The sequence below is a fragment of the Pristiophorus japonicus genome, chromosome 7, assembly GCF_044704955.1.
Source record: "Pristiophorus japonicus isolate sPriJap1 chromosome 7, sPriJap1.hap1, whole genome shotgun sequence".
Classification (NCBI taxonomy): domain Eukaryota; kingdom Metazoa; phylum Chordata; class Chondrichthyes; family Pristiophoridae; genus Pristiophorus; species Pristiophorus japonicus.
The window spans coordinates 220404920-220427041 of record NC_091983.1 but is presented as its reverse complement, the minus strand read 5'-3'; the positions used below and the strand labels follow the sequence as shown (position 1 = coordinate 220427041).

Here is a 22122-nt window from a genome sequence, read left to right as displayed (position 1 = left end):
TATCCCAGACGCCTCCATCACCATTTCTGGGTATGTTCTGTCCCACCGGCAGTACAGAGCCACCAGAAGTGGTGGTTCAGTGGTATATCATCAGGTTTGCTGATGATACAGTGATTGGAGGAGGACACAGGGAGCCTGCAAAGGGACATGGACAGAATAGGTGAGTGGGCGAAGGTTTGTCGGATGGAGTATAGTGTTGGAAAGTGTGAGGTTGTGTACTTTGGCAGAAAAAAAAAATCAAGGAGCAGGTTGTTATTTAAATGGAGAAAAATTGCAGAGTACTGCAGTACAGCAGGACCTGGGGGTCCTGGTGCATGAAACAGAAAAGGTTAGTATGCAGGTACAGCAAGTGATCAGGAAGGCCAATGGAATCTTGGCCTTTATTTCAAAGGGGATGGAATATAAAAGCAGGGAAGCCTTGCTACAGTTACACAGGGTACTGTTAAGGCCACACCTGGAATACTGCATGCAGTTTTGGTTTCCATATTTACGAAAGGATATACTTGCTTTGGAGGCAGTTCAGAGAAGATTCACTAAATCGATTCTGGAGATGAGGGGTTGACTTATGAGGAAATGCTGAGTAGGTTGGGCCTCTACTCATTGGAGTTCAGAAGAATGAGAGGTGAACTTACTGAAACATCTAAGATTATGAGGGGGCTTGACAAGGTGGATGCAGAGAGGATGTTTCCACTGATAGGGGAGACTAGAACTAGGGGGCATAATCTTAGAATAAGGGGCCACCCATTTAAAACTGAGATGAGGAGAAATTTCTTCTGAGGGTTGTAAATCTGTGGAATTCGCTGCCTCAAAGAGCTGTGGAAGCTGGGTCATTGAATAAATTTAAGACAGAGATTGACAGTTTCTCAACTGATAAGGGAATAAAGGGTTATGGGGAGCGGGCAGGGAAGTGGAGCTGAGTCCATGATCAGATCAGCCATGATCTTATTGAATGGCGGAGCAGGCTCGAGGGGCCGTATGGCCTACTCCTGCTCCTATTTCTTATGTTCTTATACTGTTGGGGGCGAGTGGCCCTGGGAGTCAGTGTCCTCGACCAGGCCAACATCGAAGCACTGACCACACTCAACCAGCTCCTTTGGGCGGACCACATTGTTAGCATGCCCGACACAAGACTCCCAAAGCAAGCACTCTACTCGGAACTCCTACACAGCAGGTGATCCCCAGGTGGGCAGAGTAAACATTTCAAGGACACCCTCAAAGCCTCCTTGATAAAATGCAACATTCCCATTGACAATGGGAATCCCTGGCCCAAGACCGCCCAAAGTGGAGGAAGAGCATGGGAGGGCGCTTAGCACCTCGAGTCTCGTTGCCGAGAGCATGCAGAAAACAAGCAGACAGCGGAAGGAGCATGCGGCAAACCAGACTCCCCACCCACCTTTTCCTTCAACCACTGTCTGTCCCACCTGTGACAGAGATTGTAATTCCCATATTGGACTGTACAGTCATCTAAGAACTCCCTTTTAAGAGTGGAAGCAAGTCTTCCTCGATTTTGAGGGACTGCCTATGATGATAACATTGACTCTGGCCCCTATGAAAACTCATGGCTTCAGATCAAACATGGGCAAGGAAACCTCCTGCTGATTACGACCGACTGCCCTGCCTCAGCTGATGAATCAGTACTCCTCCATGTTGACCACTTGCAGAGGTACTGAGGGCAGTATCTGGCGTACCTAAAATTGAGGTGCCAACCTGGGGAAGCTGCATCACAGGATACATGCATGCTAAACAACGGAAAGAGTATGCTATAGGCAGAGCTAAACAATCCCACAACCAAAGGATTAGATCAAAGCTCTGCAATTCTGCCACTATCAGTCGTGAATTGTAGTGGACCGTTAAACAACTAACAGGAGGAGGAGACTCCATAAACAGCCTCATGATCAATGATGGAGGAGTCCAGCATGCAACTGCAAAAGACAAGGCTGAAGTGTCTGATACCATCTTCTGCCAGAAAGGCCAAGATGATGATCCTCCCGAGGTCCCCACCATCACAGAAGCCAGTCTACAGCCAAGTCGATTCAATCCATGTGATATCAAGGAACAGTTGAGCACATTGGATACAGCAAATGCTACGGGCCACGACAATATCCCGGCTGTCGTGCTGAAGACTTGTGCTCCAGAACTAGCCGCGCCTCTAGCCAACCTGTTCCAGTACAGCTGCAACACTGGCATCTACCCGACAATGTGGAAAACTGCCCACAAAAAACAAACAAATACAATCCCGCCCCATCATCCTCTCTCAATCATCAGCAAAGTGGTGGACAGCGTTGTCGACAGTGCTATCCAGCAGCACTTACTCACCAATGCTCAGTTTGGGTTACGCTCGGCTCCAGACTGTAATAGTCTTGGTCCAAATATAGGCAAAAGAACTGAATGCCAGAAGTGAGTAGAGAGTGACTGCCCTGGATATCAAGGCAGCATTTGACCGAGTGTGGCATCAAGGAGCCCGAGTAAAATTTAAGTAAATGGGAATCAGGGGACAGACCCCCCACTGGCTGGAGTCACATCCAGCACAAAGGAAGATGGTTGTGGTTGTTGGAGGCCAATCATCTCAGCCCCAGGACATCGCTACAGGGGTTCCTCAGGGCAATGTCCTAGGCCCAACCATCTTCAGCTGCTTCATCAATGACCTTCCCTCTATCACAATGTCAGAAATGGGATGTTCGCTGATAATTGCAGTGTGCAGTTCTATAGATAATGAAGCAGTCGTGCCCGCGTGCACAAGCCCTGGACAACATTTAGGCTTGGGCTGCTAAGTGGCAATTAACATTCGCGCCACAAGTGCCAGGCAATGACTATCTTCAACAAGAGAGCGTCTAACCACTGCCCCCTGACATTCAACAGCATTACCATCGCTGAATCCACCATCAACATCCTGGGGATCACCAATGACCAGAAACTTAACTGGACCAACCACATAAATACTGTGGCAACAAGAGCAGGTCAGAGGCTGGGTATTCTGTAGCAAGTGTCTCGCCTCCTGACTATCCAAAGTCTTTCCGCCATCTACAAGGCACAAGTCAGGAATGTCATGGAATACTCTCCACTTGCCTGGATGAATGCAGCTCCAATTACACTCAAAAACATCAGCACCATCCAGGACAAAGCAGCCGCTTGATTGGCATCCCATCCATCACCTTAAGCATTCCCTCCCTCACCACCGCACACCGTGTACCATCTACAAGATGCACTGCAGCAACTTGCCACGGCTTCTTCGACAGCAACTTCCCAAACCCACAACCCCTGCCACCTAGAAGAAGGACAAGGACAGCAGGCACATGGGAACACCATCATTCCAAGTCTCTTCCCACCCCCCCACCCCAACAAACCCCTCCCTAACAGCACTATGGGAGTACCTTCACCACGTGGAATGCAGTGGTTCAAGACAGCGGCTCACCACCACCTTCTCCAGGGTAATTAGGGAATGGGCAATAAATGCTGGCCTTGTCAGCTATGCCCACATCCCAGGAACAAAAAAAATAAGCCTCAGCAGCCCGGAAATCAAATCTGGTCTGTATAGTTCCGTGCCAAGTGCAGGCCTATTTGTGAAGTTTAAATCAAAGTTCCCATTAATTTGCATATACCTCAAATTATTGATACTAACAGTTCCTGGTGTTCTAATTTATGGATTTATCCATTATTGAAGTAACAGCATTAGAGAGCCCTTTACAAAACATTGGATGCAAGAAATTCAAACTGGAGCGAAAAAAACACAAGTCCAATAAAACGGGGATTTTGGACCATATTTGCAGAGCCTATGGACTGAATGTGGCCACCACCAGAATATTGACTGTGCTTAATGTGCAAGACAGCTGTGCTAAACAGAGTAGGACTAAGTTTCTGCCCCCAATTCTCCACTTAGTAACAGCTGCGAGTTGTACTTGAGGACTAGAGCTAAGAAAATAATACCGACTTCAATACCTGTTAATACTTCGTCGTCACTAAGTTTGGAAAATGGCAACTCTCCATGTGAGAAGACCTCCCACATCAGGACCCCAAAGGACCACACGTCCGATTTTGTGGAGAAATCATCCTCAAATATTGCCTCAATTGGCATCCAGCGCAATGGAATCCATGCTTGACGGAAATGGTAGTACTCACTAGTGAATAAAGAGCAGAACATTAGACCATTGTTCTATAAATAATGTATTCATAAAGTGTCAAAACATCACAAATCATTTCACACATTTAATTGCTTTGTGTTTGGTTATGTAGACAAGTTGCCCCAAGCAATGCTCCCTAATAAGCTGCGCGGCTCTCTGGGTCTCCTGCGCATCATATTGAATGGTGGTGCAGGCTCGAAGGGCCTACTCCTGCACCTATTTTCTATGTTTCTATGGGGTCAAGTTTCGGGCCGCGCCGAGAACGGCGCAGCCTCGCCTGATTTCCGCGCTCAAAACCGCGCCGAAAACGTATCTCGGTATTCTCCACTCCCTCAGGTCGATCCAGGCCCTTGGCGCGGCGCAGCACAAGCTGTGGGGGGGGGGGGAGGGGCGGAGCCATGTCCCTGCGCTGAAAACAGCGCCGGGACCTCTGCACATGCGCGCTACAGTGTGCGTGCATGTGCAGTAGCTCCAGGCGCCTGAAACTGTGTGGGAGGGGCCCAAAGCACGCCGCCCCTAGCCCTGGCCAAATGGGCTCACTGGGACGGCGAAGATCGGACTGCACCTCCCTACTCCAACTCCTGCTCTGGCTGTGGCTCCCCCGTTCAGCTCACGTTCCCTCTGGCTCTCTCCCGCCACCCCCCACCCGCTGCCTGCCACTCCCCCCAGCTCCCACTCCGGCTCCCCCCACTTCAGCTCCGGTCTGCTCCCTCTTCACGTCTTCGGTGGGGCCCGCCCGCCTGTCATCGTGCTGGGGGTGGACCCCGCCCGAAGTCTTCGGCCCGGCTTCTTCTCGTTGGTCGGGCCTGTTCAGCCTCCCCCCTCTCCTCCTCCTCCCTCCCCCTCTTCTTCCTCCTCCCTCCATCCCCCCCTCCTCCCCTCGCTGTCAAACACAGACACTGACAGACAGAGAGAGAGACACTGACAGAGACAGACAGAGAGAGAGAGAGACAGAGACAGACAGACAGAGAGAGAGACACTGAGACAGAGAGAGACAGACACTGACAGACAGAGAGAGAGACACTGAGACAGAGAGAGACAGACAGAGAGAGACACTGACAGAGAGACACACTGGGGGGGGGGGGCCCATCCCAGCACACTGTTGGAGGGCTACCAGTGCTGCAGTCGGTGAGTAGAAACTTAATTTTTTATTTATTGATTTTTTTAATTTTTAATTTTTTTTGATTGATTTATTGATTTATTTATCATTTATTATTGATGATGGCTCTTTATTTGTAAAAGTGATGTGTTTCATGTTTGTAAACTTCCCTTCCCCCGCCCCTCCCAATCACTCTTCCTTACACCTGATTTTCCAAGTGCAGGCAAGGTTTTTCTGAGCGTACAAAAATCTACACTTACTCCATTCTAAGTTAGTTTGGAGTAAGTTTTCACTGCCTAAACTTTCAAAACAGGCGTAAGTGGCTGGACACGCCCCCTTTTGGGAAAAAAATCTGTTCCAAAATGAAACTGTTCTAACTGACTAGAACTGGAGCAAACTAAATGCCAAGAATTGCAATTTCTAAGATACTCCATTCTAAACCAGTTGCCCCCCAAAAAATAGGAGCAACTCAGGCCGAAACTTGACCCCATGTTTCTATTCGGCTCTTCAATGGGAAAAAACGTATTTTGAATGGACCGCGCACCCAAAAAAAAAATTGGGAAAAATAGCCCCAAGATGAATCATCAGTTAAACTATTTTGTGGGAATATTAATTGAGGCAAGAATCTTGGTTAGGGCAACAACTGCCCTACTCTGGTAACTGCCATGGGGTCTCCTGCATCCATTTGAACAAGCTGACAGTACTTTAAATCTCACGGCACCATGCTGTAATATCCAGAAGATTCACTATAATTCACTGGTTTATATAGAGACCCCAAGTGGGAAGATGTAGCCTGGCATGTAATTCCCAGATGCAACAGCCAGTCCATCCCAAATTGCCGTATTCAAACTGGCAACGCTGGTAAAGATTTACAACAACTTACATTTATATTGCACCTTTAACATAGTAAAATGTCTCGAGATGCTTCACAGGAGCATAATCAGGCAAAATTTGATACCAAGCCACATAAGGATCTATTAGAGCAGATGACCAAAAACTTCGTCAAAGGAGGTTTTAAGGGGCGTCTTAAAGAAGGAAAGAGAGGTGGAGAAGCAGAGAAATTTAAGGAGGGAATTCCAGAGCCTCGGACCTCGGCAATTGAAGGCACGGCTGCCAATGGTGGAGCAATTAAAACCGGGGATTGACAAGAGGCCAGAATTGGAGGAGCGCAGATATCTCGGACGGTTGTAGGGCTGTAAGAGGTTACAGAGCTAGGGAGGAGCGAGTCTATGGAGGAATTTGAAAACAAGGGAAAAATATGCAAGAACAAAGTGATCTTTTTGTGCATATAAATGTGTTGCATAAATGAAACATGACTTGGAATGGATTTCTGTTTGAAGACACTTAGCATTTGGACCTTCAGCAAAGGAAGTGCAGCGAATTGGACTGTGGTTCTGTGGAAAAGAAGTCTGGGATTTTAGAAGGCCATTCGGTCCACTGAAGCCAATCCCTCAAGCACACACAGTTTAATCGCAGCATCCAACTGTAGCCAAATTTACATTACTCAATTCAAAAATGTGCAACTTCATGGATGAGAAGTAGAGTAAAGTCAATGTTTTGAATCCACAACCAGTCTGAGCTGTAAAAAGCATAAAATGCCACCCTCCAGTCTACCCAGAATGAGGCCTAAAAAGATCTTACAAACTCAATCTCAAAAGGAAGGCATTATATTCTTTAACAAACACATCCTAATATGGTTGTAATGATAGCTGAACAGTTTACAGCTCATGCTTCTGCAGCTATTTCAATTTGTTTGGGAAGAAGCTACAAATAAATGAAAAATGAGCTAAGTTTGGAGTTTTAATTAAAAAAAGTTAAAATTTGTGCAAAATAAAATATAAAAGCGCTCTCCCAAAAGATGACTAAACTGAACTGCAACCCTGCTTTTGACATTACATCTCCTATCAAAGGGTGCCCTCTTGTGGAAGCTGGGGTTAGACAAGCAGGATTCATGCATAATACACTCACCATACTTAAAGAGTCACACGCCATTACTCCTGCAAAAGGGCCACTAGAGGGGGTTTTAAGTGGTTTCTGCATTAGTGAGGTTGCTCCTGCTCAAAAGAAATCAGCTGCCAGTGCAGCGTTATTATAAGTAAGATCTACTTGTTGATCCTAGCCCATATGCTTGAAACTGGCAGCAGCTTACAATCATGGGACAATTCTTTCCTTGTTGGCACCTGATGAGTGCGACAGCTTGGCTCAGTGGTCAAGAGGATCGTGGATCTAGACTGAACCTTTAGTGCTGCATTGTCGGAGGTGCCTTTCTTCAGATGAGACAGTAAAACCGAGGAGCTATTTGTCTGTTCGGATGGACGTAAGAGATCCCATGGCACTACTCAAAGAGGAACAGGGAGTTCTCCTGATGTCTTGGCCAAAATTCTTCCCTCAACCAACACCATCCAAAAATAAAATTCATTTGGTCATTCATCAATTGCTGTGCATGAGACAGTTGCCAAAGAGCCTACAAAACAGAGACTGCTGTTCAAAACATAAAGTAATGTTTGAGCCCTTTGAGATCTCCTGAAGATACAATAAGATATATAAATACCAGCTCTTTCTTATGATGTGGAGGCCATCTCATCCGCTATATGCAGCACTTTCATATTCATGAATATTAGGATTTAGATTGGGGGGTCTGTGATTACTTATCCATTTGAAAAGGGTCCTTCAACCAAAAAGGTTTGAGAACCACTGTGCTACACAGTAGCTGAACACATCATTAATGTTGTAGGAATACCATCGCATCCAAGCTCCCCTCCACCCCGACTTAGACATGCATTGCCAATCCTTCACTGTTGCTGGATCAATATCCTGGAATTCCACTGTGGGAGCACAAGGACTGCAGCAATTCAAGAAGACCCAGTACCTTCTCAGGGCAACTAGGGATAGGCAATAAATGCCAGACATGCCCACATCCCCTGAACAAATCAAACCACTAATTTGGAACAACTGCCTTTTGGGTGCAATGAGAAATTGAAGCCAGGCTTGCATGTGTATAGCGGGACAGCCTAATTTGCCTTTGTTGAATTACTTTTTTTGTAATCCTGGTGGATCATGGGAATGTTGCAGTTCTTGGTATTAATAGTGTGTGGAAGGATGTTTCTCCTTCAAGCTGTTCAAATGTTACATAGAAAAATAGAATTTGATTAATTTTGTAAGTATACATAAAACATCTGAACCCCATCACTGGGAGGAGCCATTTCACCTACCTGTTGTATACATCCTTGCTCAGCCCAAGTGCTGCCACTTTGACCTGTCGCTGGGCACTGATCAGGCAGTTTCGAGCAGCCAAGTCCTTGTGTACAAAGCGATGGTTTGACAGGTATTCCATTCCCAGTGCTACCTGTGTGCAAATACCCACCTTGAAAAGAAAAGAAAGGCATTCAACTACAAGATACGTTACCTCCTAAAAATGGCCAGTGGGCAAAAGGACCGCCTGGTACAGAAGATCATAGATGGGATCTCTGGGTTATGTTGATCTTTGCTGGTCTATCAATTACGCTGCTACAATTGAGTCTCAGCACTCGTGGGCAGAAACGAAGAATCAGCCAAGATACCCACTCCCAACTGCTGTCCAGTTAACACTGACTGAATGGAAGGTATGTTTAGGTAGACCTATGTGACGATGGGACCGGATTCACGCTCCAAAATCAAATGAGACAACTTACATCTTTAACATAGAAAAAATGGATGTTGAGCCAAAGGATACTAGGATAAAGGAGAGAGATACTAGGAAGGGTGACTAAAGACTTGATCAAAGACGGTCTTAAAGGAGGAAAGGGAGGTGGAGAGATAGAAGAGTTTAGGGAAGGAATTCCTGCCTGTTTTTGTCTCTCACTAGTTTACTCTCATATTTTATTTTCCTTTCTTAATCAATTAATAAATCAACTGAAACTTGTAAAACATAACTTCTACTGGTAGCCCATGATTTGCCCTAATGTATTTCTTTTTTGCACTCATTTCCACATGATCATTGCAAACCTTCCCTTACTTTGCAAAATATGGACTGATAGTGATGTCAGCCTATAATAAATAGTTCTGGTTAGTTGCTATATACTCATTCTACTTCTGCAGTGTAAACAGTGGCCAATTAGTGAAGTCACTTACTGTCGGTGCACAGTCCAGTGAAATTCATAAAAAAATCTACAGTGGGTCTAAACCAATGAATTTAAAAAAAATTTATTTCATGAATTGCTGACTTATAGAATCATAGAATATTACAGCACAGAAGGAGGCCATTCGGTCCATCGAGTCTGCACGGCAGCTCTTTCAAAGAGTAATCCAGTTAGTCCCACTCTCCCACTCTTTCCCCCTATCCCTGCAATTTTTTCTCCTTCAAGTATTTATCCAATTCCCTTTTGAAGGCTATTATTGAATCTGTATCCACCAACCCATCAGACATTGCTTTCCAAATCCTAACCACTCATTGTGTAAAAAAGTTTTTCCTCATGTCGCCTCTGGTTCTTTTTCCAATCACTCTCTGGTTATTGATCCTTTAGCCACTGGAAACAGTTTTTCTTTATTTACACTATCTAAACCCTTCATGATTTGAAACACCTCTATCAAATCTCAGCTTAGCTTTCTCTGCTCCAAGGGGAGCAATCCGCATGTGAACAACCAATAGTTGGGCAAGGTCACAGAACGACCAGGAACCATATACCACTATGAATCATCACCTTTAGCAAACAAAGATGAAAAAGTTATCAGACCAACAATCACTAGGATTATTAAGTGGCCCAAGTGCACACGCATGTAACAGCACTGCTTAAGAAGTTACATCAGGATTTCAATATGTACAAAAAATGACACTATCATGGTTTCCTTCCAAGTTTTGGAGGAGCACAGTTCGGCAGTGGAGTCTCGCAAGCATTTATTCTACTGCTCTTTTATATATAATGGGACTATATATATATAAAAAAAAGGAGCGCCCATATATGGAAATGTAGCTCGCTTCAAATGGCTGAACTCCTAAAGCAATAACTCATTTTCCAGATGACAGCTAAAATGATTTAAAAGTCCCAACTGGGAATCCTTGGCTCTGTACCTTCTGTTTCGTACTCAACGGCTGAGATTTGATCTTCTCCTCTTTGCCTTTTGCAATACGCAGAAACTGCTTCAGGTCTCCCTGGAAGATAAGAGTGGTGACGTTAGAAGACTCTGGATGAAATACTAGTAGAGTAAGGACCCTCTGGACACAGTGAGGAAATACCAAAACAGGAGACCATGACTGAAATCTCATTCACAAATATACCCCCCACCTTTGCATCAAATTTATACCACAGTTGAAGTTAGGCACAAGAACTACAATTTGTTTGGCTTAAGTTATTTTTGGTACAAGCATCCTAAGAACATAAGAAATAGGAGCAGGAGTAGGCCATTTGGCCCCTCGAGCTTGCTCCGCCATTTAATAAGATCATGGCTGATCTGATCTTGGGCTCAGCTCCACTTCCCTGCCCGCTCCCCATAACTCTTCACTTCCTTATCGTTCAAAAATCTGTCTATCTCCACCTTAAATATATTCAATAACCCAGGCTCCACTGCTCTTTGGAGCAGAGAATTCCACAGATTTACAACTCTCAGGGAATAAATTTCTCCTCGTCTCCCTGGGCGACCCCTTATTCTTTAAACTATGCCCCCAATTCTAGATTCCCCCACGAGTGGAAACATACTCTCTGCATCTACCCTGTCGAAGCCACTCAGTATCTTACATGTTTCAATAAAATCACTTCTAATTCTTCTAAACTCCAATGAGTATAAGCCCAACCTGCTCAACCTTTCTTCATAAGACAACCCTTTCACAGCATAAAAACAAATTCTCAGATTTGTTTAACAATTATCTTAAAGACAACCCCTTCATCTTAGGAATCAACTTAGTGAACCTTCTCTGAACTGCTTCCAATGCAAGTATATCCCTCCTTACGTAAGGAGACCAAAACTGTCTGCACTCACCAATACCCTGTACAGTTGTAGCAGGACTTCCCTGCTTTTATACTCTATGGCCCTGGCAATAAAGGCCAACCTTCTATTTGCCTTCCTGATTACTTGCTGTACTTGCATACTAACGTTTTGTGTTTCATGCACAATGACCCCCAGGTCCCTCTGTACTGCAGCATTTTGTAATCTCTCCATTTAAATAATAATTTGCTTTTTTATTTTTCTTGCCGAAGGTTTTCCCACATTATACTCCATCTGCCAAATGTTTGCCCACTCACTTAGCCTGTCTAATTCCCGTTGCAGATTCTTTGTGTCCTCACAACTTGCTTTCCCACCCATCTTTGTATCAGCAAACTTGGCTACATTACACTTGGTCCTTTCATCCAAGTCACAAATATAGATTGTAAATAGTTGAGACTCCAGCACCGATTCCTGTCGCACCCCATTAGTTACCGTTTGCCAACTGGAAAATGACTCATTTATCCCAACTCTGTTTTCTGTTAGTTAACCAATCCTCTATCAATGCCATATCAATATTACCCCAAACCCCATGAGCTGTTATCTTGTGCAGTAACTTTTTATGTGGCACCTTATTGAATGCCTTCTGGAAATCTAAATACACCGTATCCACTGGTTCTCCCTTATCCACCCTGCTCATTATATCCTCAAAGAACTCCAGCAAATTTGTCAAACATGATTTCTCTTTCATAAAACCATGCTGACTCTGCTTGAAGTTATGATGATTTTCTAAATGTCCCGCTACTACTTCCTTAATAATGGACTCCAACATTTTCCCAACGACAGATATTAGGCTACCTGGTCTATAGTTTCCTGCTTTTTGTCTCCGTCCTTTTTTAAATAGGGGCGTTACATTTGCGGTTTTCCAGGGTGGATGAGGGAGAACCAGTGGATGTGGTGTATTTAGATTTCAAGAAGGCATTCAGTAAGGTGCCACATAAAAGGTTACTGCACAAGATAACAGCTCATGGGGTTTGGGGTAATATATTAGCATTGATAGAGGATTGGCTAATTAACAGAAAACAGAGAGTTGGGTTAAATGAGTCATTTTCCAATTCGCAAACGGTAACTAGTGGGGTGAAACAGGGAACGGTGCTGGGGCCTCAACTATTTTACAATCTATATTAATGACTTGGAAGAAAGGATCGAGTGTAATATAGCCAAATTTGCTGATACAAAGATGGGTGGGAAAGCTGGGACCTCTTCAGAATCCAGAGAATTTTGGTAAATTTGCAACCAATGCATCCACTATCTCTGCAGCCACTTCTTTTCAGACCCTAGGATGTAGGCCATCAGGTCCAGGGCACTTGTCCACCTTTAGTCCCATTATTTTACAAAGTACTTTTTCTTTAGTGATAATGATTGTTTTAAGTTCCTCCCTCCTTATAGCCCCCTGATTATCCACTATTGGGATGTTTTTAGTGTCTCCTACTGTGAAGACCGATACAAAATATTTGTTCAAAGTCTCTGCCATTTCCCTGTTCTCCATTATTAATTCCCCAGTCTCATCCTCTAAGGAATCAACATTTACTTTAGCTACTCTCTTCCTTTTTATATACCTGTAGAAACTCTTACCATCTGTTTTTATACTTGATTTAGGGTTTTGTTCGAGAGTGAGGAGAGATGGAATGGTGCTTGAAAAAGAGGTGGGAGGGAGGGGAGTGAGAGAGAGAAGAAGGGGAAAAAGGGTTAGGAGGGAGGGAGAAGCAGAAGACGGGTCAAGAGGGGGGGGGGGGGTGGGAGGAAGCAGAGGGGCAAGAAGGGAAAGGGGCCGGGAGGAAGGGGGGGGGGGGGGGAAGAGGTAGATGCTGTGTCTAGGAGGAGAGAATGGTGAGCAGGGGAAGGAGCACTTATGAGCACTTTAAATGAGGGAGGTTACAATGAAAGCATTCTGCCATAATAGGACATGTTCGTGGGATGTCGAGAATTCCCATTTGTGACCTTTACCTTTAACTTCAGACCAAGTGAGATAACTTCCATAAAAAAAAACAAGCACAGTTTAGCATGGAAACATCAGTAAAGCAATGCCTCAATGGCTCAGTGGGTAAATGCACCAGTGTGCTGCCGAGCTTAAGTTAGATCACTTCCCGCACCTCTGCTCTCACCCCTTCCCCTCCCTCTCAGAACCATGACAGGGTTCCCCTTGATCTCACTTTTCACCTCATCAGTCTCCACGTTCAACGGATCATCCTCCACCATTTCCACCACCTCCAGCGTGATCCCACCACCAATCACATCTTCCCCTCCCCTCTCCTCTCTGCATTCCGAAGAGACTGCTCCCTCGTCCATTCCGCAGTCACCCCCAGCAACCCCTCCCCTTCCCACGACATCTTTCCGTGCAAGCACAAGAGATGCAACACCTGCCCTTTTATCTCCTCCCTTCCCATTATCCAGGGCTCCAAACACTCCTTCCAGGTGAAACAGCGATTTACTTGTACTTCTTTCAATTTAGTATACTGTATTCGCTGCTCACGATGTGGTCTCCTCTACATTGGGGAGACCAAGCGTAGATTGGGTGACCGCTTTGAGGAACACCTCTGTTCAGTCCGCAAGTGTGATCCTGAGCTTCTGGTTGCCTGTCACTTTAATTCCCCACTCCACTCCCACTCTGACCTCGGTCTCCTACAGTGTTCCAACAAAGCTCAACGCAAGCTCGAGGAACAGCACCTCATCTTTCGTTTAGGCACTTTACAGCCTTCTGGACTCAACATAGAGTTCAAAAATTTCAGAGCGCAAGCGCTGCCAATTTTTGGCTCCCTTAACCCCCGCCCCCCTCAGAGCCTGTTTATTTATTTCTATTTTTCTCCTTGTCTCGAATGGTAGTTGATCATTATCCCATCATTCACACCCTATCTTAACTAATGTTTTTCTAACTCTTGGCATTACCATTTGAATTTGGGCCATCATCCCTTTTGTCTCTCTAATCTCTCTCATCTTCCAACCTCCCCCTTTCAGTGCTTGTTAAGAATCTGTTGTTTCCGAACACTCTCCAGTTCTGACGAAGGGTCATCGACCCGAAACGTTAACTCTGCTCCCTCTCCACAGATGCTGCCTGACCTGCTGAGATTTTCAGCATTTTCTGTTTTTATTCCAGATTCCAGCATCCGCAGTATTTTGCTTTTGTATTTGGTCGAAGTCAGGCTTGCCTAAACAACAGTGGCTACGCTTCAAAAAAGCACTTTGCGATGACTTCGGGACGTAACAAGAAGTTATAAAAATTTAATTCTTTAGTCAGCAGCCACTTATAATGCAGTGCAGTTAAAGTTTCTTTTACTATAGAAGTGCCAAGGTGATGGAAAGAATTACTGAGCCAGTGAAGGGGTGACCAATGGCTTGGTTGAAGTGATGAGCTTTGAGGGGGTTTTAAAGAGTTGCAGATTTAGACAGGGAATTCCAGGGGGTTAGATCCAGACAGCTGAATGCCCCATCACCAATTTGGATGCTAAGTAGGAGCAGGGAAGATAAACCAGATGCAGACGTTAGAGTAATAGAGTGCTCCAAGAATGGTTGCGGAGCTGGAGAAGACTGTGGGGATAGCATGTTCAGTGGAAATTTGGAGAAGCTGATAGTTTGCGGAAGGTGGGATGCCAACAAGGTCGCGCTGCAGGGCCGGGGGCCTCGGCCTCACCGGCCCAGCGACGGGGGCCTCGGCCTCACCGGCCCAGCGACGGGGGCCTCGGCCTCACCGGCCCAGCGACGGGGGCCTCGGCCTCACCGGCCCAGCGACGGGGGCCTCGGCCTCACCGGCCCAGCGACGGGGGCCTCGGCCTCACCGGCCCGGCGACGGGTGCTTTCTGGTAATATGAAAAATGATATCGGGGTGCGTTACCAAGCATCTGCCAGCACTTGTATCCCTCCAAAAGTCATCACTTTCAGGAGGGAAAATTATAGCAAACATTTCTAGTTCATATTTCCTTAGAAATTAAACAGATTGAATGGAACAACTTTTATAGAATCAAAAGCAGAAAAAACACGGATAAAATCCCAATGAATTAGGATTTCAGTGTCTGGTCAGCCCCCCATAACCGAGACACATTTCACCACGTGGGGAATCAGCAGCTCCGAGCAGCTCATCAAATTTAATGTTGCAATTAACCCTGGTGCTATGTTATCATCTAGTAAAGCAATTTAAGGTTTTAATCAATATAACAACTTGTTAAATACTTAGTAATTCTGGTTTGCAGCTTACCAGAGCACTTTGCTAGTTGAACCGTTATCTTTCCTAGCTTTCAGTATTGTTTATTAATGCTCCAGAGACCACCTTGTGCTAATACTGTTCAACGTGGTCACTTCACATAACTGGTCATAAGTCTTAGAGAAGTAAAGATCTGAATCTGCCAAGAATGAGTACGAGGAGCTTGGCCACTATTGTAACCGACACATGGATCCTTCCACTTTTACTGCACAGCTCAACCACTGCAACAAGCAAGTCTAGTGCCTGCTCAGTAAGGCAAGCATGATTATTGAGCAGAGGATATTAGGCATAGAGTTATGGATACAACATGATAAATAAATATAAGATATAAAAAACAGAAAATGCTGGAAATCTTAGCAGGTCAGGCGGCATCTGTGGAGAGGAAGCAGAGTTAACGTTTCAGGTCGATGACCCTTCGTCAGAACTGGAGAGTGTTCGGAAAGAACAGATTCTTAACGAGCACTGAAAGGGGGAGGGGAAGAAAGAACAAAAGGGAAGGTCTGTGATAGGTTGGAAGACAGGTGAGATTAGAGACACAAAAGGGACGATGGCCCAAATTCAAATGGTAATGCCAGGTGTTAGAAAAGCATTCGTCAAGATAGGGTGTGAATGATGGGATAATGACCAGCTGCCATAAATATAGGATTTTTCTCTTATTGAAATCAAAAGATATTTGGCCAGCTGGGGCGAGCACAGCTTCACATTTTTGCACATGTAGTGATTATGTTTTCAGATTGCACTAGCCGATGAGAAAGAGATCCAAAAATGGAATGTCTAAAACCAGATTGGGATTCTTGTAAACTGCAGAGTATTTGTCCAATGGGGCTCTTAAAAGCCAGGTTGCAAAGAATTAAGATTACGTTGAAATAAATGTTTCATTTTTCCCCGTTTTTACTTTTTTTTAAAAAAAAAGTTTGTTTAAACAGAGAACGCGTCTCCAATCTTGGTACAGAGGTGATGTACTCTCAACTTTGCTGGTCGTTATCACATTGCTGTTTGTGGGAACTTGCTGTGTGCAAATTGGCTGATGTGTTTCCCACATTACAACAGTGACTACATTTCAAAAGTACTTCATTGGCTGTAAAGTGCTTTGGGGCACCCAGAGGTTGAGAAAGGCACTATAGAAATCCAAGTCGTTCTTTCTTTTTAGGGTATGGGTTTTAAAAGCCTGAATTTTACACATACTAGGCTGCACTGGTCACTCTGCATTTAGTTCTTTGTTGCACTATTCACCCAATTTATTGATAATGGGAGACCAAGGTGAAGAAGCCAAGATGCACAGCAGGACACCACTAAGGTTGTAAATAGCAAAGGACAGGGTAAAGTAGCATGAGAGCATGTCAAGATTTGATCTTTAAAAGGCTGAAGGCTATAGGTAAGAGCTACCAGTTTTGAGATTCTGGGAATGAATGACGAGGAGACTGTGGGATGGGTCTTAATTTCAGCATAGTGAGGATAAAGATAGAGCATACAATGAACAAGATGACAAGCTTTGTCATGAATCCAGTTCAGGAGAGGCATGAGAAGAGTTTCCCCAGATACAATAGGTAGCAGTACTTAAAGAGCTGTAGGTCATATGGCAAGAGGAAATCGAGCTTCTTGGAGGTAGCTTTACCAACAGGAGAGATATGGGAGATCCGTTTGAGATCTGAAGAGATAGTCAATAAATGACAGGAAGCAGCCGGTTAGGCTGAAGAGAAACATGAAGAAATTGTCTCCCCAAAGATCTGGAAAAAAAATGTCACTGTCCTTTTTAAACGGAGGTCAAGATGCAGAGAACCGAAGGTTGTGAGGAGTCGGACTGAAGGCATTCGACCTGAAGAAAGTTAGTGAGTGTGGAGCGGAATCATAAGCAAAAGAATGGATAAGGCTAAATGATGACTACAGATTACTGATACGAAGCAACAAGAGTGGGAGAAGGGACAGGGCCCTGGGGAACCGCTGAATTAATGGAAAAGACAATAAGCTACCAACTGGAGACATTTAACGGGAAACAAAACAGCCACAAACATAGCTTTGATGGCAGGTCATAGGACATTAAATTGTTTAGAACTGCATTGTGCCAAACTATTAAGAAATTGGAGGTGTTGAAGGTAAAAAGAATGGTTTATCAAAGTGTTCAAGAACAAAGATGCAATATCATCATGATCATAGGCAGTCCCATGGAATCGAGGAAGACTTGCTTCCACTCCCAAAGCGAGTTCTCTAGTGGCTGAACAACCCAATACGAGAGCCACAGACCCTGTCACAGGTGGGACAGACATTAGTCGAGGGAAGGGGTGGATGGGGCTGGTTTACTGCGTACTCCTACTGTCTGCGCTTGACCTCTTCACGCTCTTTACCATGACGAAGCTCCGCATAAAGCATTTGCTTCGGGACTAAGATAGGCAATATAGGCACTCAGATTTTTAACCAATAAGGGAATTAAGGGTTACGGGGAGAGGGCGGGTAAGTGGAGCTGAGTCCACGGCCAGATCAGCCATGATCTTATTGAATGGCGGAGCAGGCTCGAAGGGCTAGATGGCCTACTCCTGTTCCTAATTCTTATGTTCTTATGCTCTTATGCTCTTTGCGTTGAGATTCGAAGAACTCAACGCCCTCCCGGATGCATTTTCTCCACCTCGGGCGGTCTTCGGCCAGGGTCTCCCAGGTGTCAGTGGTGATGTCGCACTTTACCAGGGAGGCTTTGAGGGTGTCCTTGTAACGTTTCCACTGCCCACCTTTGGCTCGTTTACCATGACGGAGCTCCGCATAAAGCATTTGCTTCGGGACTAAGATAGGCAATATAGACACGAAGATCAATGGCATGAATACTTCTGATCATTCATAGATTGAGCCAGAACATCCCAAATTAATGGACAACTTGAGAGTTAACTGCAGCTTATAAAACTTCAATGGCAATAGGGCAGTAGCCAGAAAGGCAAGGAGGAAAGCGAGGTTGGCTTAACTTTAAAGGGCAAATTGACAATGCTGGAAGGAAATTTGAAAATCCAACAGAATGGTGGGGATAAAGTGGACCATAATAGTGGACCAGAATACAGCAATGGGAAAAGGTTGTGTCACCCAAATCATTGCGATTAGAGGGAGAGGAGAAACTTGAGCAACAAGATCAGACTTGCCCTTCGGACAGCTAGCTACTGTACCACTGTGATGGAGGAGAGATCACAGAAGCTGAGCCAGTGCGGGAGATATAGAGTGAGTTTTAGCAAGAGAGCAAAGAGTGTGGTTGCTGGAGGGGAGAGAATGACACTAGTTTATACTTTGACAAGTTGTGTTTAGCAACTCTAATCATTATAATCATAGAAGCTGCGAGCAGAAATACTGTTTGATCTGAATACTTTAGATTGATAAGGGACACCTGGTGCAATAGAGCTTTCACAAGTGATAGAACATGATTGAAAGAAAACAAACTTGCATTTCACAATTTTTCACTACCTCAGGGCATCCCAAAGTGCTTTACAGTCAAAGTAATAGTCTTGAAGTATCGTCACTGTTGTAATGTAGGAAACACGGCAGCTAATTTGTACACATCAAGGTCCCACAAACAGCAATGAAATAAATGACTAAATTATCTGTTTTTGGTGTTGATTGAGTATAAATATTGGCTAAGATACTGGAAGAACTCCCCTTTGAATAGTGCTGTGGGGTCTTTTACGTTCACTTGTGAGGGCAGACGGCACCTCAGTTTAACGTCTCACCCAAACACCACCTCTGGCAATGCAGCACTCCTTCAGTATGGCTCTGAAGTGTCAGCCTAGATTTTGAGCTCAAGTCTCTTGAGTGGGCTCGAACTCACAATCTTCTGAGGTGAGAGTGCTTCCAATGAGTCAAACACGACACAAAGATTGAATCACTATGTAGTATCAGTTCAGACAGAAGAGTAAGCATTAACAACTTAACTACTTCAAGACCCTCACACTGTTTAGCTTAATAATTTCTTCAAAGTTTGGGCAATTTGAAAGCAATGCTCTATTTTTTTTTTTAAATGGATTTTTGGTTCCAATTGTACAAGCAGAATCTCCATTCACAAGATTTGTTCACAAATTGCGCTGGATTAAAATGTTTCAAGAAGCACTGGTGACATTTTCAGAACTGACTGATCAGTACAATGGAGCAGCTCCTCCTGGAGTCTCTTACCAGATCAACATATTCAGTGATCATGTAGTGTGGTTCCATTTCACGGCACAGGCCCAGCAGTCTCACCACATTGTTGTGATTCATTTTACTGAACATTTCGAACTCTCGACGGAATTCTAGCTGCAGCTGTTCGTCCCGCGTGGTCAGACTCTTCACGAGGACTACCATCTCTGGCTCACCTTTGTCGATCCCTTTGGCTTTGGCCAAGAAGACCTCGCCGTACTCTCCTTTTCCTGCAGTTATAAACACAAGAGCAAAGGTTGAACGGTGTGTCAAATTAAAAACATCACCATATATTGTTGAGAATCATATGTTTTTGACATAATGTATGTTTTAAAGGAAATAAAATTCCACATTTTGCAGACACAGAAAACTTGGTCAAGCCACAAAAATAATAAGATCAAGGCACTGCAGTAAAGTGCTCCATCAACATGGACCACTCAGTAATCGTAGGATGCAGAATCCAGCACACTGAGTATCCTTCTCAGGTGGTTGAGTTTTTTTGGAGAAACACTTGAAGGCCACATATTTCCTCATGGGAACACTCACCCCTCCCCTGCAGATGCTGATTTAGGCGGTGAGACAATTGCACAATTAATTGCACAATTCCATGAACATGCACATGATTGAACAACAGTTAGAAACATGAATCCTGGCTCATTTTTTCTAACTCCTTAAATCAAATGTAGCTGATCTCAATCAGCATGGTAATGTGAAGCTAACTCAGCACTGAACAGGATTGAACCTGCGACCTTCCTGGCTTGTAACATTCAGCACCACATCATAAAGTACACTTACACATCAAGTCTGCCACTGAGGGTGGGCAATATATTTTTAAATCCCTCATTGCTAAAATTACTGCCCGGTGTGGAAATGAGCCATAAAAAAGGTCCTAGGTTCAATCCCCAGTTTGTGTTCCTTTAACTCTGCACCAACAGTATTCAACAGTCTGTTCAAACTTATAGAACCTTTACACAGCAAATAGAGGAGATATGCAGGCCTGTAGGTGTGGGCTGGATTGAAGCCCAGATCTCAAAAAAGGTGAAAAGCCAGTATGCTAACTCAATCAGTACCCAATAAAATATGTTTCCCTGAACAGAAATCACTGAATGTAAAGCTGAACCTCACTTTTCTCTTCCCCCACTTGAATTTTTAAGGCGGCAGCCAGTCATCTTGAGAGCAGATAGCATGCCAATAGAGTATACTAAATATGTAATTGGTGATACTACAAATTGTTACAACATGCCATGGCAAGCAGAGGTGAAATCAGATTCTTGCTCAATAGGTTCACACATCACGACAATCTGCAGTGCACAGTGAAATTATATAATGATGTTGCATCAGTATATTACAATATTCCAACGTCTCGCCTCTGATTTGTCACGCAATTACAATAGTGGAGGCATTGGACAATATAATAGCTGTAACATGTGTTGTGCGATACTGGCCATCCCATGATCTTTACATTCATGTTATGGCAGGAATTTATCAACTTAATTCCTGGAAAAAAAGTAGTGGGAGAAGAGAGGTAAGCAAATTTCTTATAGAATTCCCCTTCTTCAGACAAATCATGTCTTCACTACATACCCAGGGTTGTGATTGTCTGGAGGTTTACACGAGGAAAGTGCAGCTTATCGTGCATGCTGTGGCGCTTGCTGGGAACGACAGTCATACTGATGTTGTTAATGGATGCCTCCTCCTGAATCTCAGCTGTTAGCTGGCCATTCTGCTGCACAGTCCCACCTGGACATTCAAAAAGAAAAAAAGTGAGGCTGTAAAAAACATGCACTTAAATCCAGCTATTTGTATCATTCTAATCCTTTACAAACACACATACACTTACATCAATACATAAAGGATTATTGTAATCCAGTAACAAATTACATTCATAAAACAATTTTCAATTCACATATTTTGTTTTCTAATTTAATCCTTGCATCCCCATGGCAGGTGAAATCTCATACACCACGAATATATTTAACTATAAAAACTGCTCCTGTTTCGTAATAAGGTGGACGAATTAACTGCGCAGACAGCTGTTAATGGATATGATGTAATTGGGATTACGGAGACATGGCTCCAGGGTGACCAAGGCTGGGGTATCCAGGGGTATTCAATATTCAGGAAGGATAGACAGAAAGGAAGAGGTGGGGTAGCGTTACTGGTTAAAGAGGAGATTAACGCAATAGTAAGGAAGGACATTAGCTTGGATGATGTGGAATCTGTATGGGTAGAGTTGCGGAACATCAAAGGGCAGAAAACGCTACTGGGAGTTGTGTACAGACCACCAAACAGTAGAAGTGAGGTTGGGAATGGCATCAAACAGGAAATTAGGGATGTGTGCAATAAAGGTACAGCAGTTATCATGGGTGACTTTAATCTACATATAGATTGGGCTAACCAAACTGTTAGCAATGCAGTGGAGGAGGATTTCCTGGAGTGTATATGGGATAGTTTTCTCGACCAATATGTCGGGAAACCAACTAGAGTGCTGGCCATCCTAGACTGGGTGTTGTGTAATGAAAGAGGATTAATTAGTAATCTTGTTGTGCGAGGCCCCTTGGGGAAGAGTGACTATGACACGGTAGAATTCTTCATTAAGGTGGAGAGTGACAGTT

General features: G+C 44.3%; 1 protein-coding gene across 1 annotated transcript in view; it reads right to left on the bottom strand.

Moving 5' to 3' along the window:
* The window catches only part of LOC139267464 (inactive tyrosine-protein kinase 7-like), a 408288-nt gene that overhangs the window by 5105 nt on the left and 381061 nt on the right, over positions 1-22122 (bottom strand). Inside the window, exons 15-19 of the mRNA XM_070885824.1 lie at positions 21092-21247; positions 19505-19737; positions 10265-10345; positions 8430-8581; positions 3937-4115 (exon numbers count right to left, since the gene is read on the bottom strand). Coding sequence (XP_070741925.1) covers positions 3937-4115; positions 8430-8581; positions 10265-10345; positions 19505-19737; positions 21092-21247 — 801 coding nt within the window. The remainder of the gene's footprint in view (positions 1-3936; positions 4116-8429; positions 8582-10264; positions 10346-19504; positions 19738-21091; positions 21248-22122) is intronic.